The 25,986-nt window shown below is 31.3% G+C and overlaps 1 protein-coding gene across 3 annotated transcripts in view; it reads left to right on the top strand.

The window, feature by feature from the left end:
* LOC126776319 (fibroblast growth factor receptor homolog 1-like) overlaps positions 1–25,986 on the top strand; it is an 81,038-nt gene that overhangs the window by 26,049 nt on the left and 29,003 nt on the right. For 2 of the 3 annotated variants that reach the window (XM_050498758.1, XM_050498756.1), the window contains exon 2: positions 8,507–8,654. In XM_050498758.1, coding sequence (XP_050354715.1) covers positions 8,552–8,654 — 103 coding nt within the window. In that variant the 5' untranslated portion in view covers positions 8,507–8,551. The remainder of the gene's footprint in view (positions 1–8,506; positions 8,655–25,986) is intronic. The other variant, XM_050498757.1, reaches the window with a different exon arrangement.

The raw sequence follows: 25,986 nt of genomic DNA, 5'->3' as shown, positions 1-25,986 counted from the left end.
GATGAATTATAATCACATATTAAGCACATGAAAATTCAGTGGTGCTTGTCCGGATTTGAACCCACGATCATCGGTTAAGATTCACGCGTTCTTACCACTGGGCCATCTCATGCTTTTTAAATATTAAAGCATTTTAAATATTTATTAATATTTTTTCGAATAATTAAATTCAAGTAAGTGATTTACGTTTAATTATTACAAACTAGCGCTTCGCCCGCGGCTTCATTCGCGACATAATTCAGATGAACTTAATAACAATTATACCTCATTCTTCAAAAGTAGTTTTCATACAAACTTTCATCCCTTTTATTCTTAATTGGGGGTGATCTTTTCAAAAATCCTTTCTTAGTGCTAACCTACCTTGTAAAAGCAACCCGTAGGTAAATTTTCATGGCGTTAGGCCCAGTAGTTTGGGCTGTGCGTTGATATGTCAATCAGTCTGTTATTCTCATATATATTTGAAACACAATATATTTATATCTTCTATGGAATAAAAATCTCTTTAATTATTTCTTTTTTTGCTCGTACTAACGTTAAATAATATAAATATAAATAATAATAGATATATTATATATTATTAACCCATCCAGTATACATTGTCTTTGTTACTAAAGTATGTAAGCATTTTGTTTTTTTCGACTATGGTTCCCACATTTTTTTTTATACTTGTAGCTCAACAGATAAGTAAACGAAAATTAATTTAAACATTATTGTCTCGTTTCTTTATATATATATTAAAGAATATACGCTTTAGAATTCCCTATTAGCGTTAGTCGGTTAATATCATTTTACGAATGAGATCTGATAGAACAGTAACCGCAAAAATAATGTTCGCAGTTTCGGTTGATACACATGTGGCAGAATTTCATCCTATACAAGCTTGTATCGTGAGTAGAATTATAAACACATATTAATTACATGAAAATTCGGAAGTTCTTTCACGTGTTCATACCACTGTCACCAATGAAACCTACAATAAAATTGCTTAATCATTCCTTAAAGGCAACGCAAAGCCCTCCGATGTTACAGGTGTCCATGCGTAGGTACTTCCCATCAGGTGAGCCTCTTGCCTGTTTACCCCCCGCTTAAAAAAAAAGATATATAATGTTTTTCAAATATTCGAGTTTTCTCATAATGTTTGCTATCATTGATTAAGCTATAATAAATTTACTAATGTTTGTATAATAAACTTGTGACGTAATAGCGACCCACATAGCTAACATTCTATTTGGATAAAATATCTTTATCACAATGAAAATGAATGACGATCCGATATGTGTTTCTATTTACCTTTTTATCAATTATATGGAAATCTCAAAGTGATAGTTCTTTGTGTGTGCGTGTGCGTATGTGTGAATTTATATACGGCCCTGTATTTATTAGCTTTGCTTTTGTGTGGGTTAAGTCGGCTCTTCTGTATCCCACAATCACGTAACGCTCCCTCGCTTTATATTCTTTCCATGTGTGACACCAAGGAAGCACGGCCATGACTCGAGGCAGTATCGCCCGCTTTTTCGTTTCAAAAGTATTAAGCAATGGATAAATAAACACACAGATACCTATTACCTGTTACGTTTTACACAGTTATATCTTCCGTTTCATTATTGGGCGTATAGGTCTGTAGCTATTCTGTAGGATAGAAAATAAGTAGAATTCAATTAATAAATCTCAGACAGTGAATTGTGACATAATATAACAATTTAAACGATGCAATAATCAAATCAGCGTTAGTAAATATTGTGAAACAAAGTCCGCGCCGCGTCTATCTGTCTGTGATAAACTCAAAAACTACGGAACGGATTTTAATACAATATTCACCAATCGAAGGAGTAATTCGTGAGAAAGGTTTAAGTGTATAATTCATTATGGTTTTGTGAAACCATACCGACTGGGAGTTTTATTGAAAACCCAGTCGGTACATTTACGATACAAGCGTTTTATGGTGACCCTTATTCACCAGTGCGAAACCGGGCGGGTAGTTTGTAATATATGATGGAACATCAGAAGGGCCTTTAAAATGATCTTGTTATCCTCCATGGTGGGCTTGATAATGGCGTAATATCTGAAATACAGACACGTTTTAATTGTTGAGTACACTGTTATTTAATTTCCCAGTACAATTACACAATATATAGTACGGTTAGGTTGATTAACTTGGATTAAAAGCCAATAGGATAGAAAGTGCTTGCCTCGTGTCACGGTGACAAGTGAATGATCAGCTGTCAGCACGTTTGACGACACACATTCGGGGTTACCCACTCTTAAAATAATTATTCTATTACAAATAACTAACTGTCGTAAACAATTTGTTATAACAAAAAAAATCACAATAATTATCAGACCATTAAAATTGAGCAAACTATGATTACTACTTAATCTCCCACTGAAATTATCAACGCGCCATATATATATATATATATATATATATATATAGTACAGCTTTGCGTTTTAAATCTGTTTCTTTCAAAATAACATTGCATATATAAACAATTCAATCTTTTTTCTTACCAATCGCGACAGTACAAGTTTGGAAAGTAAGTTGTAAAAGTGGCGCGCTTCTTCGTGGACTGTATTAACTAATTCGCAATAATATAATTTTTAAATTTAAACAGATATCATACAAAAAATCAAAAATGCAGAAAAAACGTGTCCATTTTTTAAATCCATATAGTGTTACAAATTCTAAGAACGATTCGAATTTATAAATATGTTCGTTCCTGGTAGGGAAATAAATAATGTCTGTTTACACGAGAAATCTTCATTAATTTCCCGAGAAACGCCGAATTATTCAAGACAAAATTAAAGATTAACGTTACAATTGTTGTAATTTCACGCCTTCCATGAACGAATGATTTATTTCTTAATGTCCTTTTAATAGTTTTGACACTGAGAAACATTCTTTTAAATAAATCACCGATGACGTTCCTTATTTAAAACTGCTTATGACGATCAATTTTTATGTGAAAACGTGAATCAACTGTCAGATACTTTGTGTACAGTATTTTTTTATAATGCGCAAATGGGTCATTTTTTGGTAACCACCGTCCATAGATATTGACGCCGTAAGTTTTTTTTATAGTATAGATAGGCGGACAAGCATATTCCCCACCTGATGGTAAGTGATCACCAACACCCATAGACATTGGCATTTTACGAAATGTAAACCATTAGCTACATCGCCAATGTGGCACTTACCTTGGAATCTAAGAAATTAAGCCATTCGTACCAGTAGTTACATAATACTATCTATTATAAAGCAGTTTTATAATTATCCGAAATAAACAAAATATTAAAAATACAAAATTATCCACTACAATATATAACCTACATATATATATTCTGCGGATATTTAATTACTTTGTTATTATTTAAAAAAGTTGTTTTTGTAACATAAATCTATGTATTATACAGCTTTGACATAAATATTAATTACTCATAATAAATATGTAAGATAAGTAGCGATGCGCTTCGAAAACCACTCGATACACGTACTCAGGCACAATATCTGGCTCTCAATACACGGAGTATTGAGAGCCAGAGTAACAAGTAACCCTTTAAAAAGTCAAGTATAATAAAATAAATCAATCTGTCTCGATGTCTGTTATAGATGCTTTATTGTTCGCGAGCGTGGGCTTAAAGTTACGTGTTGTGATAATGCATGCACATGTTTCATTTGTTATTTATCTGTGATGTGCACAGATAAACAATGAACGATAAATTACTAAGAATGTAGATTAAAAAATTCTTTATATTGAGATATTTTTTTGTAGGAACTTTTATTTTATTTATTCTTTATATTATTTTAATTGACTGACTGTTTTAACTAATTTGTTTCGAAGCATATTTTATGTTGGGAATTAGTAATATTACAATTTGCTCATGAGCGGTTGTCTATTAAAGACTACCTATACTATATATTATTAGGTGTGGTTCTTAAATACTGTAGCCTTAGGCTGGATTACATAAAGTATTAATATATTGTTGAAAAGTTTAAATAAGCGTAATTTTTTATTAATAAATTTTAAGATATTCTGTAGTAAAAAATGTAGAACTTAGATATATATATATATGTTATGTATAAATTAGTCCTAAAAATAACTTTTACATTTGCAAGTAATGGAACGAAATTTTACAACGAAAATCTAACTCAAAAGTTTGTGAAATTAAAAATACAAAAATAATCTAATATTCTCAATTTTAATCAAAGTAATTTATTGATATTTTATTGAAAGGTTCAAAGGAAAGGAGAATTATACTTGATTGGGAGGTAAAAATCAGTAATTTACGCAGTTCTATGTTCAGAGCTTTAGGGATCCACGCTTTCCTTGTCGTCGCACCGGTAGTGTGTACAACGCTTATTATAACATTCATAGGAGTTTCGCCTTTATAGCAAAACTATAAGAAGCTATTTCGTGTGTATCATCCAAACATCACGTTCATCTTGATAAAGTAATATAGTCTTTATGGGTATAACAATTAAGGTTACAGGTGTGTGTGCTTTCCGTGTGTAGGAGACAGGAAGTTTACGAACACGTGCGTTTCCTTACACAGGATGTTGTAGAATTTGAAACGAATTCGCTACAATTGAGTTTGAAAACGGCGAGTGTGATTTGAACTGATATTAAGACAATATTGTTTTTACGAGTATATTTTTTCTTGTAACAAATATTTATCTGACAATGTTTTTTTTTTATTTCGCTAACATTGCAAACGTTCGATTTTATTGCGTTTTTTATTTATCAAAATGATGTTAGTTATTTTGACTATTGGCAAGATATTTTTTTTTATTACTTCTTACTTTTAACTTAAATCTTAGGAATAATTTTGCTAATTCAAATTACAATCCATTATTATAATATAACAAAAGTAATAATATATAATCAAGTCCCGAATACGATATCATACTACATATGTCAGTACGGATTTACATTTGCGGTCGATGTTATTGACAGACGTAATTCAGTGGCGGTAATTGTAAAAACATTGCGGTTTACTAAACGTGATTTGTATACAAACCTATTTTAAAATCATAATTTTGTAATATAAAATAGATTTAGATATGTATTTGAATTTTATAAATAGAATAAGTATGTTAATAATTGTTATTCGAAGAGGTTCGATATTTAAAGAGGATTTAGGTTATTAATGTCACGTTGGGTTGGTATTCTTGTAGTATAAATAAAAGTTTGGAACTTTGAAGTTGGTAGCACTCCCGTGCCATAGAAAGAACCTAACGTCCTGAACTTTATCGGTGGTAACTCTGACTGTACTCTACAATAACACCTTCGCGATGGCTATAGTGTCCTCCTCTAGATGACATCATTTATTATAAACACTAGTCTCGTTGTAGCTATCTTGTTACTCTTGTGAATAGCTATTGCGGCTGCAGATTATGAGGTTTCAATTTTGAAAATAGGGAATGAAATAAAGAGCTTTAGATTTGCCTAAACTCTAAATAATTCTGATTAAAACAAAAACACTAAGTGACTGAATTGTATTTAAGAAATAAACAACACATTTTACAGTACTTTATTAAATACAACACTCTGTAGTCAAATAAAAATATATTGTTTACTAATATTCGTGTAAAAAACCGCCGCACGCGCCATCTGGTGTCGGCGACTGTTATGTAATTGTTTATTTTATCTACGTCGATGTCTGTCTTGTGCATACATTTTTTTTCATTTCTTTTATCTTGAGTTCACACTCGAAGTTAATATACATACGATTTATTATATTTGAGATTAGACTAAGAATAATATAGACCGAACTTTGTATTACAATACCTTAAGCCGTCGGCTTTGCCCGTGGTTAATATATTTTTTTATTATTATTATTATTCTATCTGAACTATAAAAATAACACTATGTATCCCACATTAAAACAAAATTTCGCGCAAATAAAAATGTGCACATGCGCACTAATATGTGCGATTCTACATTTAAATATTTTAGTTTTATTTTTTTTGTGGTAAATTAGAGACATACTCGTGGTTTGTACAGGTACTAAATATGAATAGTTCTTCTGAAGCCGCTGATAAAACAATACAGTGCCGTTTTAAAGTATCAATGAATCGTTTAGATTTTCATTCTAATTATAAAATAAGGTTTTTTTTCCTTAAAATTTAAATATTATTAAACCCTTGAAGTATTCTTCTATTTTACAGAATCATTCGAATATTAACAATCACCTACGGCTAGGAGCCATATCGAGTAGTATAAAATAATGAAACCAAATTGATAAGCTTATTCTTTTATGTGTTTTAAACTAAATAAGTCATTTTCATATTTGATTTGTTTCTAGAGATATGATTTCACTCAAAGTTTTAATGTACTATTGAAACGTCGAGTTTGATTTGAATTCAAGATATATAAAATTAAAATAAACCGCCGCCCTAGTATCAATTAATTTCACGTCATTTATTTATACCACAGATTATAAAAACACGTTTGAAAATAAATCAAATAAAAGATCGTTGAAAGTTCTATTTTCGAATCGAGGGAACATAACAATAAAAACGTAATCCAACCCTCAACTTGATGTATCCACTTTTAAATATACCAGGTTAACCCTTCAACGCTATGATATATGAAACCAAGGCACGTGTTATACGGTCTAATGAAAAGTAACATTAAACAGAGCTAAGACGTTAAAAACTTTTTTTTTCTAACGCACCTTGTATATATTTATGAGTATCTATTTACGTTTATGAAACATCGTAAACGTTTGATTAAATGCACTGGCAACACTAAATTATATGTCAACGACTTTTTGTGCTCGTTTTTATTAGGTATTGGCTTTCAGGAAATTTTAATACAATTAAAGGACAATTGCAAATTGAAATGACCGGTTAAATGGATTAATCATTTTGTGCCTAATTTACATGCAAGTTTTTCTTTTTTAATTTTATCGGCAAGCTTAAATGCACGATGAAAAAAAGAAGTCCAATGCGACTATAATTAACAATGTTGTCTTTGTCTTTTTAAAGCGATATTTCGCTGGTAAGAAAGAAACAACACATATATTAATTATAAGAGGATATATCTACATTATAAATCTGGAATATAATCTATTAAGATAACAAGAAAATTGTTTTTATAATCAACCCTTCTAATTGTCCGGGCGTTGAATAAAAACTACACATTTTTATATGAATGTTTATTTAATGTTTAATTTTGTACCAAGCCAACGAACCCGCGGTCAGGCGTTGGGGCGACCGGATAAAATTATATCCAATGTAACTTGAATGCAGAAAATGCATTAAAAGTTTTAGTGTAAAGTGAACCTTTAAATCTGTCCCAGTTAATGACGATACAATTTTGTGTCTTAATTAAAAAGCGAAAAGGTCTTAAATCAAATGTCGCTCGTGTTGCTTAACCCGATTCGACTGAAATAAATTCGCCTCCGTTTTAAAAAAAACGTTTTATACCTCGCGGAAGAAAATAAAATGAAAATTATTACTTTCTATATGACGCGAATTAATGCGATGTTTTGCTTTCTTAAGTGTGACAAGTATGGCCAATATATATATATATATATATAAATATATACGTATGACAATTTGTTGCGATAGTACCAGTGGAGGCTGAGCTTTAAACCTAGCTATGGATATCCGACAATGTATACTCATATTTATATAGGCCGGGCAGGAAAGGCAATGCGTTTTGACATTTATTAGTTTTCACGCACCCTGTATTTCAGGCTACAGCGTTGCAACGAGCATTACGTATTGAATTTAATAGCCAATGTTTGTAAGTTGATCTATTTTTGGAAAAGTTACAGATGTTCCAAGCGAACCAATATATCATTCGAACAAATAGGATCTGTGTTAAATTTTCAGTATTTCTGTGCCAAATAACGTTTTCTTGAACTAGTTCTTACTACTTACTAACAAGTAATTTCTTTTGATGTTCGATTTCTTTTTAATATAATTTAATTTTATAAGTAAATAAACATGACTAATATTGGGTACTGAAAATAAACGACATAATGAAGTAATTAAAAACTATTTATTACTAAATTTCTAAATTTTGATTCATTTGATTGTACTACTAGCAATACCCGGCTTCGCCAGCGAGGAATTTAGCTTTTGACGAAAACCCTTCCAAGTTTGCCATTTTAAAGAAAACGATACTTATTTGACCTATATATATGAAATATTTAAATGATTATTATATAGCAGCGGTAGTCTAATATAAAAAACATGTTTGTATCGTTTTTCGTATCGTAATTCGCAAATATAGCCATATTAACTTGAAAAGAGGCAATTATTTTGTAATAACATGTGAATAAAATCTGTAAATAATTACACTATATATATATATATATATATATATATATATATATATATATATATTGACTAAATAAATAAATCACCTGAACGTGTTTATTATTATTATTTAAGTGGATTTATTTATAAACAAATTCCTTACAGAAGACAGTGACCAGATATTTAAATACCAAATGAAGAAAATAATTAACATTATACTCAATTCCATTGTTCCAGCAGCTAATGGATCCTAATAAGACGAGTTGAAGTCCACCGTGAAACATGACGCGAGCGGCCATTGCGTTTTGGCGCGAAATGCCAATCGCTGTCACGTTTGTTATCGTGGCTTTGGCATACGTCGTTTCAGCCAGAGACATTGTTTTAGGTAAGTCAATAAACATTTGTTAACTAAAAATATCTATATATATGTAATATACAGATTATGCATATGTTTTATATTACTCAGCTTTGCACCCGTGTTCGTTCAAGTCTTCGCGTCTGCTTTAATTTCTTGAAACATGTCGCGCGTTCTTATTGATAAAATGGTCATCAAATATACCGACGTGTGCACAACTACTCATCAATTTTTTTTTGTTTTTTTATAGTATAGGAAGGCGGACGAGCATATGGGCCACCTGATGGTAAGTGGTCACCAAACGCCCTTAGACATTGGCATTGTAAGAAATGTCAACCATGGCTTACATAGCCAAAGCGCCACCAAACTTGGGAACTAAGATTTTATGTCCCTTGTGCCTGTAATTACACTGGCTCACTCACCCTTCAAACCGGAACACAACAATAACAAGTACTGTTGTTTTGCGGTAGAATATCTGATAATATATAATATAATATAAATTGTAATTTCATTACAATTGGATCGATAGGACTGGAACGCATATGGGGCAAACAAAGAAACATTACTTTTTTAATAATTACAATTCGTCCGTCCGTTCCAATGGCGAAGGGAGTAAAGATTAAAAAAAACTTTCAAAAGACTTGCATTTAGCTCTGATATATTGTTACAACAAAAATTCTTAAGAAATATATCTTTATTTGTAATGCAATTCAATCATAAATTGAAAATGAAATTAAGAGAATTCTCCGCTTTAATTTCACTTCCGAACTTCTAAAAACAACTTTGAAAAATGAGTTTATATATAAATTCATAAAAAAAGATTCTCTCGTCTATGCACATCGTCTATCTATGGATCTTCGTCTAAATATGGATAGCGACCATAAAAAAATAAAAAATAAATATACAATATATAACCGTACTTTGGTAAACTAAGTCCAATACTTATCTCAAAATATATCTTTCGGTAAGTAACAATAAAAAAACTTCATATCAATTATCGTAATCAAAAGAATTATACAGCTCATTGACAAATTTCCGGTCGAATGATTATTTTTATATTAAATTTGAAAAGTATGACGATGACGTTCAGTACCAAAAAGTTTATAAAACGACTGTTTAAAAACAATGAAATTACAAATGACCACTCGCTGCTATTAATGAATTGAAAATAACACGCAGGAAGTAATATAAATAAGTTTTTTTTTCGTGAGGAAACAATAAATCATACTTTGGTAGAATCGTTTAATTTGATAGTTCACTATTGCGATTTTAAAATCCAAATCCAACAATGGGCTAAAACGTACACAGATTGAATTTTTATTGACTTCATAAATTGGAAATACGTTATTAGATATTCTTCAAACATCCATCCGTGATATATTAACAAAAATCTTCGACGCGACGCCGAGAATTTTAATTTTTGAATGGGGCTCCGCATATAAATGTAATGTCGAAATATTTCGCATCGATATTTTTGGTGATGGAAAGGGCCTATCGAGAAATTACTATTCATTGCGAATTGTGTATACCGCCATATTTGCGTTTCTGTTTTAACAATTACGACACGATTATGTTTTGAAATAATAAATTACATTCGAAATTCAAATGAAAAATATTTTTGACATTTGCCGTCCTACCTATTTTTATACCTAAAAGAATACTAATGTACTACGTTAAAGAATATTTGTGTTGTCATGTATTTTATTGTACACCTAGATACTACCTACCTTGTAGCATATACTTTTATACGATAGAAAAGTAATTTATAAGTAATTTGGACGGGCCGGTTGGCGTTTTTGGTAGATACTTGCCCTTCACACCGAATGTTGTGGGTCCGGTTCTCATCCAGGACAGACATTTGTGTGCATGAACATGTCTGTTTGTCCTGGGTCTGGGTGTAATTATCTATATAAGTATGTATTACAAAAAAAAAGAGTAGTATATGTAGTATATCAGTTGTGTGGTTTCCATAGTACAAGTTCTGCTTAGTTTGGAATCAGATGGCCGTGGGTGAATAATGTCCCTGGATATTAAATAAACAACGGCTGCTACTTTAAAAATGTATTCTTATAAAATATATAATAAATATTGCAATTACGTGTACGGACTCGTCTCCTTTTGAGGATAAAGCTTATAGTTTATTTCACCACGCTGTCACCCCGTGCGGAATGATGGATAAACTACCGAAAAAGATATAAAACAACACATAAAAGACGTGAAAAATCAATCTTTACTTACATTATATTGTACGTCTTTAATAAAGTGATGACTATGTCTATGAAAAAAAACACAGAACATTGAAAATACCTATTGCGGTTTATAATATCATATCCTGTGTACTTAGTACCTATGTATATTATAAACAAAACAATTAAATGGATAGCAGCGTAAAAGTCCCAGCGGAACACGTTATTACTTCACGGGCACAAATCGATTGCTTCCCAAATGTTCAACCCTCTCATTTGGTACTCATTAAGCAGCCGGATGCATAGACAATTACGATAATAACCATTTTATAGGGCCCTTTACATTGACTCGCGTCTAGAAATACATGATTACATCTGAATTGTTGTATCGGGGGTAGGAGGTCTTCTGTGATTGGTTAATAGGCTAGAATGTTTTATTCAACAATTAAACTGAGTTAGACCAATCGGGTACGGTTATGCTAATTTAGTTTCATAAGAAATATTGTTCCATATTTAAATTTCTATGACTAGTTTCAAGATATGTGGAAAGTTCTTTTACATTTAAAAACAATAGACGCATTTTGTTGTTTTATAATATATGATGATTAATTACCGTCCCTCGAGACATCTCTGGTGATAGGAAGGAAGACTGACTCTTTGTTTGAAAGATTTACATATGATTTGCAGGCAGGAAATAAAACTTACATATTCGCTGATATCCCGGGAGGGTTTGGCTTTTTTGTAATGCCACACATATGAGGAGAGTATGATTCTTTATTTAACGTACATCTTATTCGTTAAAGAAATGTTAATATAAAAATATTTTCTTATCAATGAAAATAGTTATCTGATTATCGTTTATTTAAATAAGTCAACAATTTAGAGTTATATATATATAATTACATTGGTATTAATATTTTGTACAACAGTTAACTCATTGTCTAGAATAGAAATAAGAAATAATCGTTACAAGATAATGGTTGTTATTAGAGAAAGTGCATATTTTTTACCAGGGTACAAATTAAAACATTTGCTTAAGAAACTATTTCAATGGCGAGACAGTAAATACCAATGAAATTTATTTTCGATTTTATGATAGATACTATCACGTTTTACGATTGCTCAACAAATACTTTCTTTATCTGAATATCGGTAAATATTTACATTGATGGCATTCTACGTCAACATTGTTTACTCCAATTTTGTCCTAACCAAACATCATAAAATTTGGATAAGAAAGATTTACAGCTAAAATTAAATAAAAATTTTTTGCGACAAAAATTGTTGCATTTTAGATAAGTGCTATCTTAAAAATAAAATTAAAAATATATATAAATATTTAAACAAAAAGCATAGATAAGAACGCATATGTACACATTATATATTTTTTTTATTTAAATAATATTCTTAAAAAATTATCAAACCTTAAAACTGCATTGTGAAGAGACTATGATGATAATTTACAGGATAACGTAAATAGCGATACTTAAAGCTAATAAATTTAAACAGGCACACAATGCTCGGGAATTAATAGATTATTTATTAAACATTAAAAATAATGTTAATCCAGCTATTGTGCGGGTTCGAGATAGCAACAATATTCGAATACAAATAAGATTTTCCAAGGCTGTATAAGGACGTGAACGGTCACGACTCGATGCTCACGAGTTTCCCAGCATGTGGAATATTGCGAATGCATTCTACGTGCTGATTCGAGATATGACGGATTCACATAGGATGCATGTCCGTCAGTGCTGAGTTGAGGTAAAGAACGCCGACTTCCGTCGATGCGCTGTCTCCATTTATATTCAATACGTTCTAATGCTCGATGCAATCCTAACGTCTCTTTCTAACTTCTTCATTATTTGTTTGATTTATTTTTATTTTCATTTAAGTTAGAGAGCCGATTAGTTCAACTATGAGGGCCGAGATGTCCCAGCGGTTAGAAAAGTACATTTTAACCGACTATTTTAGGATAAATCAGATCAGGCACCACTAGATTATATGTAGTTAATTTGTGTTTATTATTTATTTCATCTCGTGCTTGGCCGTGAATGAAAACATCATGAGGCTTTCCTCACATGTGTCGGATGAAAATCTACCTTATGTGTATCCACTAACTCACTTTGGAGCGTAGTGGAATTAGCTGTAGAACTTCTCAAGGAGAGTATGCCTTAGCCCAACAATGGGACATTTGCAGGCTGTTACAATACTACATACTAGAAGAAATACAGAGAAGAAATAATAAGAAATAGAAAGAAGAATACAGAGAACCACTCATAGTCATTAGTAGTTTACTATAGAATTAGTAATAAGATCATAATGTTTATGGCGGAATATATTTTTCAACTCCTTGTTAGTTAAAGTCAAATTTTATAGCACGTATCCTTAGCACTCGATTAGTCTACCGCAGTCAATTGTTTTCCGAGAAACACGCCATTAAACGGAATTAATAGTACATAACGCGTTTGACATCTATAAAAATTTAGTAAGTCAAATGAAAACAGAATCACCAACGAAAGCAAAGATAGGGTGCAGAAGTGGAGATGACGCTTAAAAAGTCGTAAATAATTTATAGTTGGTGAGAAAATAAATAGTATTTCGCTGTTCTAAGAGTTATACAGCTAAGAGTTATACAATAAAAAGTTTACTACTGTAAGAAAATAGACTGACTGCTCAGGAATGGTCGTAGTTTCGTAACATTAACACATACAAATAAATATCCTTCGACTTTCGTTCCCTGTATCTTATGTTCTTGTTGTTTTAAAGTTATTTCAAGGTGTAGTATTTTTAATATAAATATATATAAATTTTGGTCTTTGTTACTATTCTTCAGACAAAAGTTATAATAACAGTCATTGTAACTTTTTATTAAGTTATATTGCATACATAAAATTAAAAAGGACTGCTCTCTTGTAATCCGATGGGATGGTAATCTGACACGACCGGAAAGAGTTCAGGGATGGCATCAACTGATTTACGTGCTTTCCGAGGCGTGTGACTGTACACAGTTTCAATTTCTAGACTCCAGGCTGCCAATGACAATTTTTCGAAAGAAAAAACTAATAATAATTTTATTGATTCGACCTGGTCTTTAATATCAGGAGCTGGGGATCTACGGCCTTACATCTAACCACCAAACCAACAAGGCAAGTCAATAATATAAGTTGAATGATTTGAATAATTATAATGTTTCATCCACATACATACAGGTACAATTTAGCTCATGTCCTCACTCCACCGAGCTCGAGGACGTTCCTTCTAAGGCAAAGCTGGCAAAAGGCAAACGCCCTCTATACATGCTTGATTGATGCGCTTGATAAAAATGTTTTAAATTTTTTATTATTATTATTATTATTTATTTATTTACAAAATATAAGTAAACATTACAGGTTTAACCTAAAGCATTTACTTATTTAATTAATACACTTATTCCATAATTATTATTGTTTGTATGTATTCCGCTGCCGTTTTGCGAAATACAGCAGGTGATGAGTTAAACAAGTCGAGGCTTGGATTTTAGGTCAGGACACCATCAAAGAGCATCAAAAGACAGTACCAAAGGTGACTCGCTCACCAGTACCAATCAACAGCCAGGCACCGCAAATAGCTTGTGTCGACGAGCGAGAGTGTATTTGTCAGGAACGTTCAATGATATTAGCTCTAACACTGAGGGATTGAAAATGGTACCCCTGAGTAACAAGAAGAAATAGCTTAGCAAGGCCATATGTCGTCGCACTTCGAGGGAATCGTATCCTGTCATTCCTTGTATAAATAAACTAGGATAACAATAAGGATACCCTACGAAGAATCCGTATTACTTGTGGTAAAGCCACCTCAAGAATTTCTTTTGGAGTTTCTCCACCATGAGTTTGTATTTTACCTCATGTGGGCTCCAAATAACTGAGTTACTTTCTAACGTGCTTCTGACGAAACAGTTGTACAAAATTTTGACCGTAAAAAGTAACACTTTCAAGGTATGGATGAAATGGGATGGCTTTATTCTACTCTGCTGGAACCACGTGGCAATGATTTTCAAATTTTCATATTTATTTATTTGAAAAAAGTCTCAGACCAGACAGAAGTTCATAAAGTTGGTAACAAAGATTTAAATAGTCATCTGGCAATAAAATAATATCACCTCCTAAACAGGTCCATTAAATTTGAGATTTAGATGAAGAGCGAGCAGCTGCGCCGTTCAACAATAAGTAAAAATATATCTGTCATGAATTCCAGAATAAGCCGCTAAAGATGATACATTTTCTCATATATGTATGTACTTAATATAAGTGGATGAAAGGACTTTTGTCCGTAAATATGAATCCTTTTAACTAATAAGTTAAATGTAGGGTAATATCGTTCGATGGAAAGTAGGGTGTCATCCGGCTTCAGATTTATGCCTAGGTCTACAAGGCACCGGCCTGGAGGTCCCACCTGACCAACAAATGGTGAGTGCCTCAATGATTAAAGTGTATCTCAATGACCTTTGATCTCGAAGTCCATGTCTTGGTACACCTTCGGCTAAAAGTAGTCTAGTTACTACTACTATGTAATAAATTTATAAAGATCGTGAGCGGTCCTCTCGAAGCGCTGGTAAAAGAAGAAACCTCTCAAAAGTTTTTGGAAATCAAATGGTTGATAATTAATCAAATAATAAAAATGTAAAAGCCTGTTAGTGTCCCACAGCTGGGCTTGGAGTCTATTCCACTAGGCTTCTCCAATGTGGATTTAGAATAGTGCCATATGAAATTGAATTTATATATCTTACTCTAAAATAAAATAATAAATGGAATTGATAATGAAATTAATAAATCAATACAATGCAAATCTTCAATCTTCAATTATTGTAAATTTAAAAACGACTCCATGGAGTTTTAACCATGTGACCTTAAAATAAAATAGAACAAAAAGATATTATGTATTATATAAGTACTTTTACACACGGTCGTCTACTCTAAAGGTTGGCAAGTTACTGCCAGTATTATAGGTATGTGATAGCCGACTGATGTATACATTTAAATTATTTTTATAATTAATATTTATTTAAATAAATGTGTTTTTTTTTTTATAGAATAGGAAGGCGGACGAGCATATGGGCCACCTGATGGTAAGTGGTCACCAACGCTCTTAGACATTGGCATTGTAAGAAATGTCAACCATCGCTTACATATCCAATGCGCCACCAACCTTGGGAACTAAGATTTTATGTCCCTTGTGCCTGTAATTACACTGGCTCACTCACCCTTCAAACCGGAACACAACAATATCAAGTATTGCTGTTTTGCGGTAGAATATCTGATGAGTGGGTGGTACCTACCCAGACGAGCTTGCACAAAGCCCTACCACCAGTAAAATAATATACTTTTATAAATAATAAACGTAAAGGCGTATCGAACCCGCAAACCTGAAGTGGATTGCAGGGTCAATGCCATGCGTCAATCAAAATTAATGTTAAACTAATATTAATAACAAATTCAAAATTAAAAGTACTGTTTTAATAAGACAATTAATTCCAACATGCATGAATTCTTTTATGTGGTTGTGTAAGTCATAAATTATAATCATTTTCTTATCACAAGATTATATATTTAATGAAAAATAATCCTTTATTCAATAAACATTAAGGTCATATTTAAATGCTCGTAACTTATTCAAATACCTACGCGTAAGTCAGAATTAAATGCACCATTAGTCAATACGGCTGGTTTGTGAAAGTTATGGCGTTTTGTAATAGATTTACCCATTGAGAACCACCCTGGTGTCTAATAGTTATTGAAAAACATGTATTTTATACAAATGACCGAAATAACTGATAAATTCGTTAATTCACATTAATTTATTTGTTACAAGGAAATGCAATTACCACGCTTATATATTAACATTATAATGATATTTCCGTGTTGTTTTTTAAATCATAACGTATTTTCCATCAGTGTAGCAATATATATAATGTTTATCTATAAGCTAGATTAGATTTTAGATTAAATTCTAGCTTTCAGATAAGGAAAATGTAAAAGTAATAAAGGTATTTCCTAGCAAATGTAGCAATCAACGGTTAACTTCCAATGTGAGTTTGATAGCCGAATTTGCCAAAATATGTTTTAATGCGATTGAAATATACAAAAAACGTTTTCAATCCAAATCATATTTAATTACCACAAGCTATGAACATGTACATCTAAAGTAATAAAAAATATAAATTCTAAGAGCAGAATTTATATAAAAAAAAGATCTCGTCCAACTGACGTTAGGTAATAGACTTATGTTCTGCAATGTTCCATCATATTTAATAGCAGCTGTTACAACCAGCTGTCACCGTATCGTTCTGTACGGCGAATAACTCGCATTCCTATCATAATTTCATTTCAGAACTTCATTAACTTACTAGTGGAAACACATTTCAAGTCAACGATGTTATTATTTAACACATCAACACCTTGACATTGCTGATAAATTGAGTTTGAATTTACTGTACAGCAATTTCATTTAAATTAGTACACCAACCGTGTACAGTCAGAATAAAAAAATACGAATGGTAATGGTGGTACGTGAACAAAAAAAATTAAAATATTTATTGAAAGCTACTATAAATTCTACTTTTATGACAATATTTTTATAAACAGAGACCCTATATTCAAAACTTACTCGTTTATCATATTTCTACCTGTGGTAGGACTCTGTGCAAGCCCGTCAATTCATCAATTATTTTACCGTACATTAGTGTATTGTATAAATTGTATTATTGTGTTCCGGCTTGAAACTTGAGTAAGCCAATGTAATCACAGGCACAAAGGACTTGACATCTTATGTCGATGTAGGGTTATGCCAAGCCTAGGGTTTTAGTTGCTCGCCTCATATTCTAAGATAAACCAACAAAAAGTTGTTATATTAAAATTATCGTAAATATTTTTCTTTAAAATGATGCGTATTTGAAATGACTGTGCAGTGCTATTTTGTAAGAACTCACATCGCATTTCACTCGTGAATTGTTGAACTGACTCACGGTGATACGCAACTTTGATGGCTGTATCTTTCAAATGTTATAATTATTATTATTGTCGATGTCGCATATCACTTTCTGATATTTCACGATCGTGATAATGAGTTTTGGTTGGTTGTATAGGAAATAGTATTCGCCCGCGGCTTCATCGCTTGTTAAGGGGTGAAGGGCGGGAATTAGGTGAAAAAATACCCTATGTTCTTGAGATTCAAGCTTGCTTCATGCCAAATTTTTTCAAAATCGGTTCAGTGGCTTAGCCTTGAAAGCGTAACAGTCAGACAGAGTTGCTTTCGCATTTATAATATTATAGGATAGATGTATAAAAATTTATTGATAGGGGGAAGTATTTTTATATATATCAATTTATACTTTAATGAATACGATTGTTGTCGAATACTAATTACTTATAATTATATATCCCGTGGAAACATTCCGCCATTGATGTACATCTAGTCTGACGCGCATGCAGCTGCCTTCTCTAAATATTTGCTAGCATGATATGAGACGCAGTTCATTGGCTCGCCGATCTATATTTGTGATCGCTAGGGAAACTAGTATTACCATACATATAATCATGTTGCCTGACTTACTTTATGGAGAGATTCTTTTCTTGTCCGTCTGCACGACCTTGTTTCATTGTCTGTTTATTGTTATATTCATTATTCATGTGTAATGATGATGATTAATATTCCTTATTGTAATAACCTGTCATGCAAGGATGAGGATCTTACTAATAAGACTGGAAATTTTGTGGAAATATAGTAAGGAAGTACGAGAATGAAACGAACGAGAATAAAACCAGAATAAATATTATAGCAGGAGTTAAGGGTATTGAAATAAATGTTAGATCTCAACGATATCTGCTATTAAAAGCGAACGAATTAATTCTACAATATCTAATCACTGTATCAAATCTACCAAATAAAATTAATACTAATACTTAGAAAATTCTCAGACTCTTTCCATTTTGGTTCAAAATGTGATTCTGCCTAAAGGGCCATTAGCAACAGGGCGAAACGCAACGTCAACGCCACCCAAAGCAAATGACAAATTATCACTTGTCCATATTTACAAGGTTTTGGAAAAACAACGACTCTTATTCTACTCAAAGCCTTATATGCAATGTCTTTGAGTTGAAATTCGAGCCATTAGAATATATCAACTGCAGATGTATGTATCGCTGCAAGTTTTTGAAGGCACATGGTGTCTCCACATTCATTTTACAGTCTGATGCTATTCTAGGAATCATATTCCACCATATCTTCGTGTATTTTTGGTCAGGTGACCAGATGTCGATGGACTTTTGTTTATTTTGCAGAATTTCCAGCAGGGGACGTCACTTTGCGTACAATTTGTCTTATTAGGTCGGTGTGTGCATCAGCCTCGATTTATTGAGTTCACTTCTTCATCTTATTTTAGAGTATTTGTGGTATATCACCCCAATTACTCGACACTGACTAATTGTTGATTAACTTTGTCGTAAATATTTTGCGATGTGTGTCGCATGATTTAGATGTCAATGATATTTATAGTAATTTTTTTTAATTAAGACGAGAACAACCATGCGCAATAATTTTAAATAAATTACTAATAAAAAAGAACTCTGTATATATTTATGCAGCATCCATTTTGATGTTAAGGTTTTGTTTGTATTGGTTTTGTTAGTTAATTATTATGGATCTAATACTTAAGCTTGAGCAGCCATTGCTAGTTGCTATCAATTAGTGTTTATAAAGGTTTTGAGGTTTATTATTAGGACTACAGTTTAAGAATGACGACATACGTCATACTTTTTAATTACAACGAAAAATGATCCGTATTGCGTTTATTAATGAACATGCATCATGTTGATGTTTTTTGCCTTGTACATTCATTCTAAAAAAATACGGTGTTATTTTTAATCTGTGTTTATCTTTATCTTAAAAAGTTGACACCAAGTCTCTGGCAAGAAATACGCAAAAGAAAAAATGCCACTAGAAATGGCGTTGTTTACGAACCTTTTTGCGAAGCGGAGTCGGCGTTCCTCAAAGAAATGCTATGTGTGTATGTTATTACGATTTTCTCACGAACACATGTGCTCGAACAGGAATCCTGTGCTGTTGTGAATTCAAGTAACGGATGTTTAATATGGATGAAGCGAAAGGGATTTTACTCATGATGAATTAAAAGCAAATTTGTCAAGCGCGAGTCGATATAAATGTTTATGCAAATAAAATTTGTTAATTTTTTTTTTCTAAATTAAATATTCAAACTTATTATATACTTATAACAATAAGGAACAAGAGTATTCGTGAAAAATCTGATAGTGATATAGACAACTTTACTTAAATGAGAAATTTGAAAATTCAAAACGCTCAATTAAATAATAATAAATAATATCCAAAAAAATCTTATCATTAAAATAACAAGGTACTTTTAATCTGGTAGTGTGATTTTTAATTATTTTCTTAAGAGCCGAAGTAATTGTAGATCAAAATCGTGAAAACAAATAATTGTAGATCGTATTTTGATTGTAATATAACATAACAAGTGTTTAAAATATTAAATCGACAAAACCAATAACATTATTAAGTTAATTTATTCATTAAAATTCCACATACAGTGTAATGTATCATATCAAGGGCATCGTATCTAAAATCTCTATCGATAAACCCACGAACCCTTAGCTTTTACAATCGATAAATTTCTCTTTCGTAGGAAAATGTTGACGTCACTTCGTTAATACGCTCATTTCCCTATAATTTACGTAATTTAATTACGTGTATACATATAGAATTTGTATGTTGTTTGTTATAGACATTTAGAGCATTTTATCTAATATTATAAATAAGAAAGTTTAGTTTGTTTGTTTTCACGTCTTAACTAGTAGTTAGTTAGTTAGTAAAACGATCGTCATCAAATTTAGCATATACATTTTCAGGCGTACAGAAAGGTTCCGATAGTACCGTATGTCTTATATATTTAGGGTTACCCACGAACGAAATCTAGTATATAAATATTTATTTATTTATTTATTGACACTTTATTGCACCCAAACTTAAAACTAAAAATTACAATTTTTAAACAAAAAAAAAAAAAAGTTGCATGAGGTGCAACAGGCGGCCTTATCGCTAAGCAGCGATCTCTTCCAGGTAACATTTGGGCAGAGGATCATAATATTTATATAAATTATCATAATATAAATATTTTTCACACGAATGTCTCATTTGAATATATTAGCTTGCAATTTTTGGAACTTTGTAAAATAGGTTTATTGAAGACATGAATAAATAAACAATATCAGGCTATACTATATTATATAGATGAATGAAGTTAATATTCATGTAGGTTATATATGTGTATATTTATAATTATCACGTGTTATTTAATTAATATCTACGAGTAACTATTCACAACTGAGTAATGAACACCTCGCTGGATCTTCTTGTTAGAGTCTATATTACAAACCGGTGGTGTAAAGCTTTTGATTCTAAATTCTTCGTAAACGCCAACTTGAATAAAGTACATTTTGGTTTTCATACATATCATTCTCTTCGCATCTCCCAATAAAACAGGTATGTTAATACATACGTAATAAAATACATAATGACAATGAATGGACAATAATTATATGTTTTTTTATCATCTATATAATCTTGTATATACGTTACAAGCCTTATTTATTATATGTTTTTTTAATAACATTTCAAATATTTGGCAACTCTAAGGATAAATATATTTTAATATAATATATATTTATCATTTGCAAATCATATAGAGCGATTCTTCCGACGTCCGCTAGTTATACGGAACAGTTGTTTGTAGAGCAAACAACATGTATTAGCTTACCCCTCGGGTCGCCTTACAGGAAAAATAAGCTTTGTAACCGAATTTGTGATCTTTCAAAACATGGAGTTGCAATATTAAGGGATAAGTTAACATTTTTCTACAGTTTTTTTTTCTCGTTATAATATAGCTTGTAGCCATTTCGATATAATAATAATGCCGGAGATATATTGCCTTTTTTAATAAAATATGTAATTTAAATGGAATAATATTATATTTTTGGAAAGAAATAGTGCAACTCTGCATACTTCCCAACTGTAGGCTGTGAGGGAGAATTTCTGATTACATTTTAGTAGATCAATGCATATAAAGTCACTAGCCAACGAAGTGCATAAAAATGACGTCATCAAACAAATTGCGTCACCTTTAATCGACAATAAATTCAAGTCACTTTACTCGATTTCTGGGTAGTCAGTATAATATATATTTCATAATTTATAAATTAAATTATCATATAAATTTCATTTCATTATAACTTTTCCACGCTTGGGCTCGCTTTCAGCAATGTCCGTGAAGGTAGAATTTTATAATTGATTATAACTCCTTTTAAAAAATGTATTATTTAAAAAAACAAATTAATCATGTTTCAAAAAAGCAAAAATCAATTGCAGTTAATACATAAAATGAATCTATAGACAGTACTAAGACCACCACACGACCACCACGATTTTATTGCGCTTAAAAACTTTTATGGCTCGGAGTTTTATTTATAGAATTTAATTAAAACTAACTAACCAACACTTTGCTTTATTGAAACAGAGAAGTACTAGTTGTCGCTCGCGGTTTCGCGAAAAGTAGCCTTAGTCCCTTCTTGGCGTTCAAGCTTGTTTCATAGCAAATTTCATTAAATTCGGTTCAGTAGTTTAGCCGTGAAAGTGTAACATACAGACAGAGTTACTTTCGCATTTATAATATTAGTATGCTTTTTATATTTTAAATATGATGTATCAATCTCCATTTGTGACTATTTACATTTTTATTTATTTTTTTATTCTTTTCGACAATTATAATTAAAGCATTATGTATTTTATTATTTATCTTAGATGATCAACGATAAATGTTACTTATAAACGTAGCTTAACGGGTGATTAGTGAATGCTGCGTCTTCGTCTTTCGAATGACAAATCATTAATGACAGAAAGAGCGAAATCAGTGTTTAGATAATCAATCGCTAAGCAACGTTTATAAGTAAGGTTGTTTATGAAAATCGATCTCTATCTAGGACCTCGGGATACCTCTAAGATTCACCTTTGTTTTAACAGACACAGACATACCTGTGCACTTTAATTGTTTTTTTTTTCAATCAGTATGACAATAAAATGATAAAGGCAAACCGTTTTTACCATATACACATAAAACCTTATTAAAAAATACCTCATTGTTCTAAAGCAGTACATTTAAATATAAAGCTTTAGTAATTTCAATCTTATTGTTTTTTTAGAAATGTAAGCGACTTAGTGCTTTTTCGTGTTTGTAATAGGGGTCATAATCCTAAATCATGGTATATTTATTTACCATGGTTTTGCCATTACATCTCCTGCGGTGAACTGCTGAGTAAACATAAGTTCAGATTTACCTCACCCGCCCTTGAACTTAACGTAAATAGGCGCAAGGGAGGCACAAAAATAGACTTCAGAGAACCCTAAATATATACATATAAAAACCTTTGTTCGCAAGTTTGATCATGGCAATAATATAAATGCTTATCTTAAAAGTTCTAAGAATTAATCATCTTTAAATTGCATATTTCTAAAATATGATCTTTTAAAATCATCAGCACTATAATGTAGCAGAAAAATTAAGTATTAGTTTATAGCTAAAAGTATTTCATAATCACACAGTATTATATAAAAACTTTAGAATACCAATCATGGAAAATACGACCCTAATATTTAAGTGATAAGATTCGAAATGTATTATATTCGATAAAGCTACGGTATGACTGCAAATTTGGGTTGTATGCACCATGACTAATGAAAATCATCGTAATAATATCGTTAAATGCCTTCTGTCTGGTTTTTTATCTGTCTACACTAGGTAACTGTATTTTGAGGTTAGTGAAGGACAATCGTTGTCTAGATGTCTAGTCAGGAAATAAGGTATTATAATACATTATACGTAAGAGTAAATATTATACAAAATATTAAGGTTGTCGTTATATTATAACTTGGCCTTCCAATTTTTTGTAAAACCTTAATAGTTGAGGATTATTATACAATACAATAATATATAAATGATAAGAAACTGTGTACGTATATGTATAGGACGTACGTAGTAATTAATTGTATATAGTTGATTATGTACTTCATTTAAAAAATAAAGCAAATTCTGTGTAAGCATAGAAAGTGCGGGTCCTTTTAGACGAATCGCATCTTTAGAAGAATCGCTTAATGAACTTCATGCTTTTTTAGTTATACGCCAGATTAAACAACTGTTCGATTAATTAAAATTTTAATTCCATAAGTTCGTTGTAGTTGAAAGACACCTCCTTAGGTAGATCATTGTGTTTAACCTTCCGACTAATTTAATGATAATATAAATGAAAATCAATATGACTTTGTTCTGTTTGTAAATAAAATATTAACCTTGGAGCAATAGTACAAAAACGTCTTATGATATATCACATTTCGTCTTGTTGCCTGAACTGGAGACAGAGCTGATTCAGTTTTCACCCGGAGAAATGAAATTGCGATTCAAAGGGGAAATGCTGCTAGCATTCTTGCTACTATTACACGCGGTCATGACTTGTATAGTAGCTTTTTTATTTTTTAATAGTATATATTTAAGGCTTTCACGTAAATCATTCTTATGTATATTAATATATAGGTACATGTTATCTCAATTATTAATATTTATTTATTTAACATATTCTTGACAAACATGTTAAGTATACTTGGTGAGCGACACCAGAGTCCTTTGAAAACAGTCATAATGCTATTTACATTGCTCTTCATAATATGACTTTGCATATTTGTTTGCTTTGACACCGGTAACTTGGGCGGCGCCATAGCTCGTAAATATAAAATAAGTGAAAAATGAAAAAAAAAACAAACACAACAAATATAGATATAGATAATAGGGATTTTATTATATTAAAAATTGTATATATAATGTTAATCGAAACACGGCCTTACATATGTTTTCTTCAAGATTTCGTGCAATATAAGTATGAAAATATACAAGTCTGGTCCATTTTCGACCACTATTACACACGCTTTTATGTAAAAACAAATTCGAAACTCACAGCAGAAAACGATCGTGAAATGTCAGAGAGAAGTATGCGCCATTGACGATAATAGTTATAACATATCAAACATACACGCATCAAAACAGCATATTACTATAAATCGGTTGTCTTTTGTAATTTCACTGTTGATTAGTGAAGTGAGTTCCTACAGAATAGCACTGCTGGACGGACAATAGTAATTGAAAAATGGAAATATTCAAAATTGTAGCTTCAAAACTCCGAAGTACTACAATAATGTAAAACATATTAAATAAATCCTGTCCCAGGATATTGTAAAAAATATTCTTCCATTACACAATATTCATTACTGTCTTTATTTTAACTGTTCAATAATTACTTAAAAAGTAATAAAATAATAATAATAATAATAGTAATAATAGTAATAAAATTTAATCAATATCACACCGTTGTCAAAGTTTCAAAATTGCGAATGGGGATATGCTTCTCGCATTCTTATTATTCTATGTTACCATTTTGATTTGAAATTTTATTTGATTTACTGGTGGTAGTGCTTTATGCAAGCTTGGGCTGGTAAAACTCACTCACTATATATTCTACCGGCAAGCAACATACTCTGTATTGTTGTGTTCAGGTTTAAAGTGCCAGTAATCCAATGTAACTACAGGCACAAGGGACGTCTTAGTTTCCAAAGCTGGTAGTGCCTTGCCAAGTACGGTTAAAATTGCTTAAGTTAATGTCTATTGGAGGTGGTGACCATATCAGTTGGCCCATTAGCCAGAATGCTTACCTTAATAAATAATTCTTATGTGTTCAACATTATAATATAGTAAACAAAAATTAATATTCATATCAGGAACTGTTTTTAATTGAATACATATACGATAATTAGAATGAAAAACAAATATGTACATAATACAATAGTCCATTATATGGATAAGGAGAATGAATTGAAGAGATTTAATGGATCTGTTTTAAAAACTTGAGATTATAAAGAACATATGCGCTGGACTTAAATTAACTGTTTGATAATCCCTTACATGATATAAGTAATGTAAATATAATATTAACATTTATCATATATTTGTACTGCCTTGTTCTAATAGCTGGTTCAAAGGTTTGTTCAAATAGCGGCAGATTGAAATC

This window comes from Nymphalis io, chromosome 20 (assembly GCF_905147045.1).
Source record: "Nymphalis io chromosome 20, ilAglIoxx1.1, whole genome shotgun sequence".
NCBI lineage: Eukaryota > Metazoa > Arthropoda > Insecta > Lepidoptera > Nymphalidae > Nymphalis > Nymphalis io.
The sequence above is the reverse complement of the archived record's forward strand: the minus strand, read 5'-3'. Positions and strand labels throughout refer to the sequence as shown.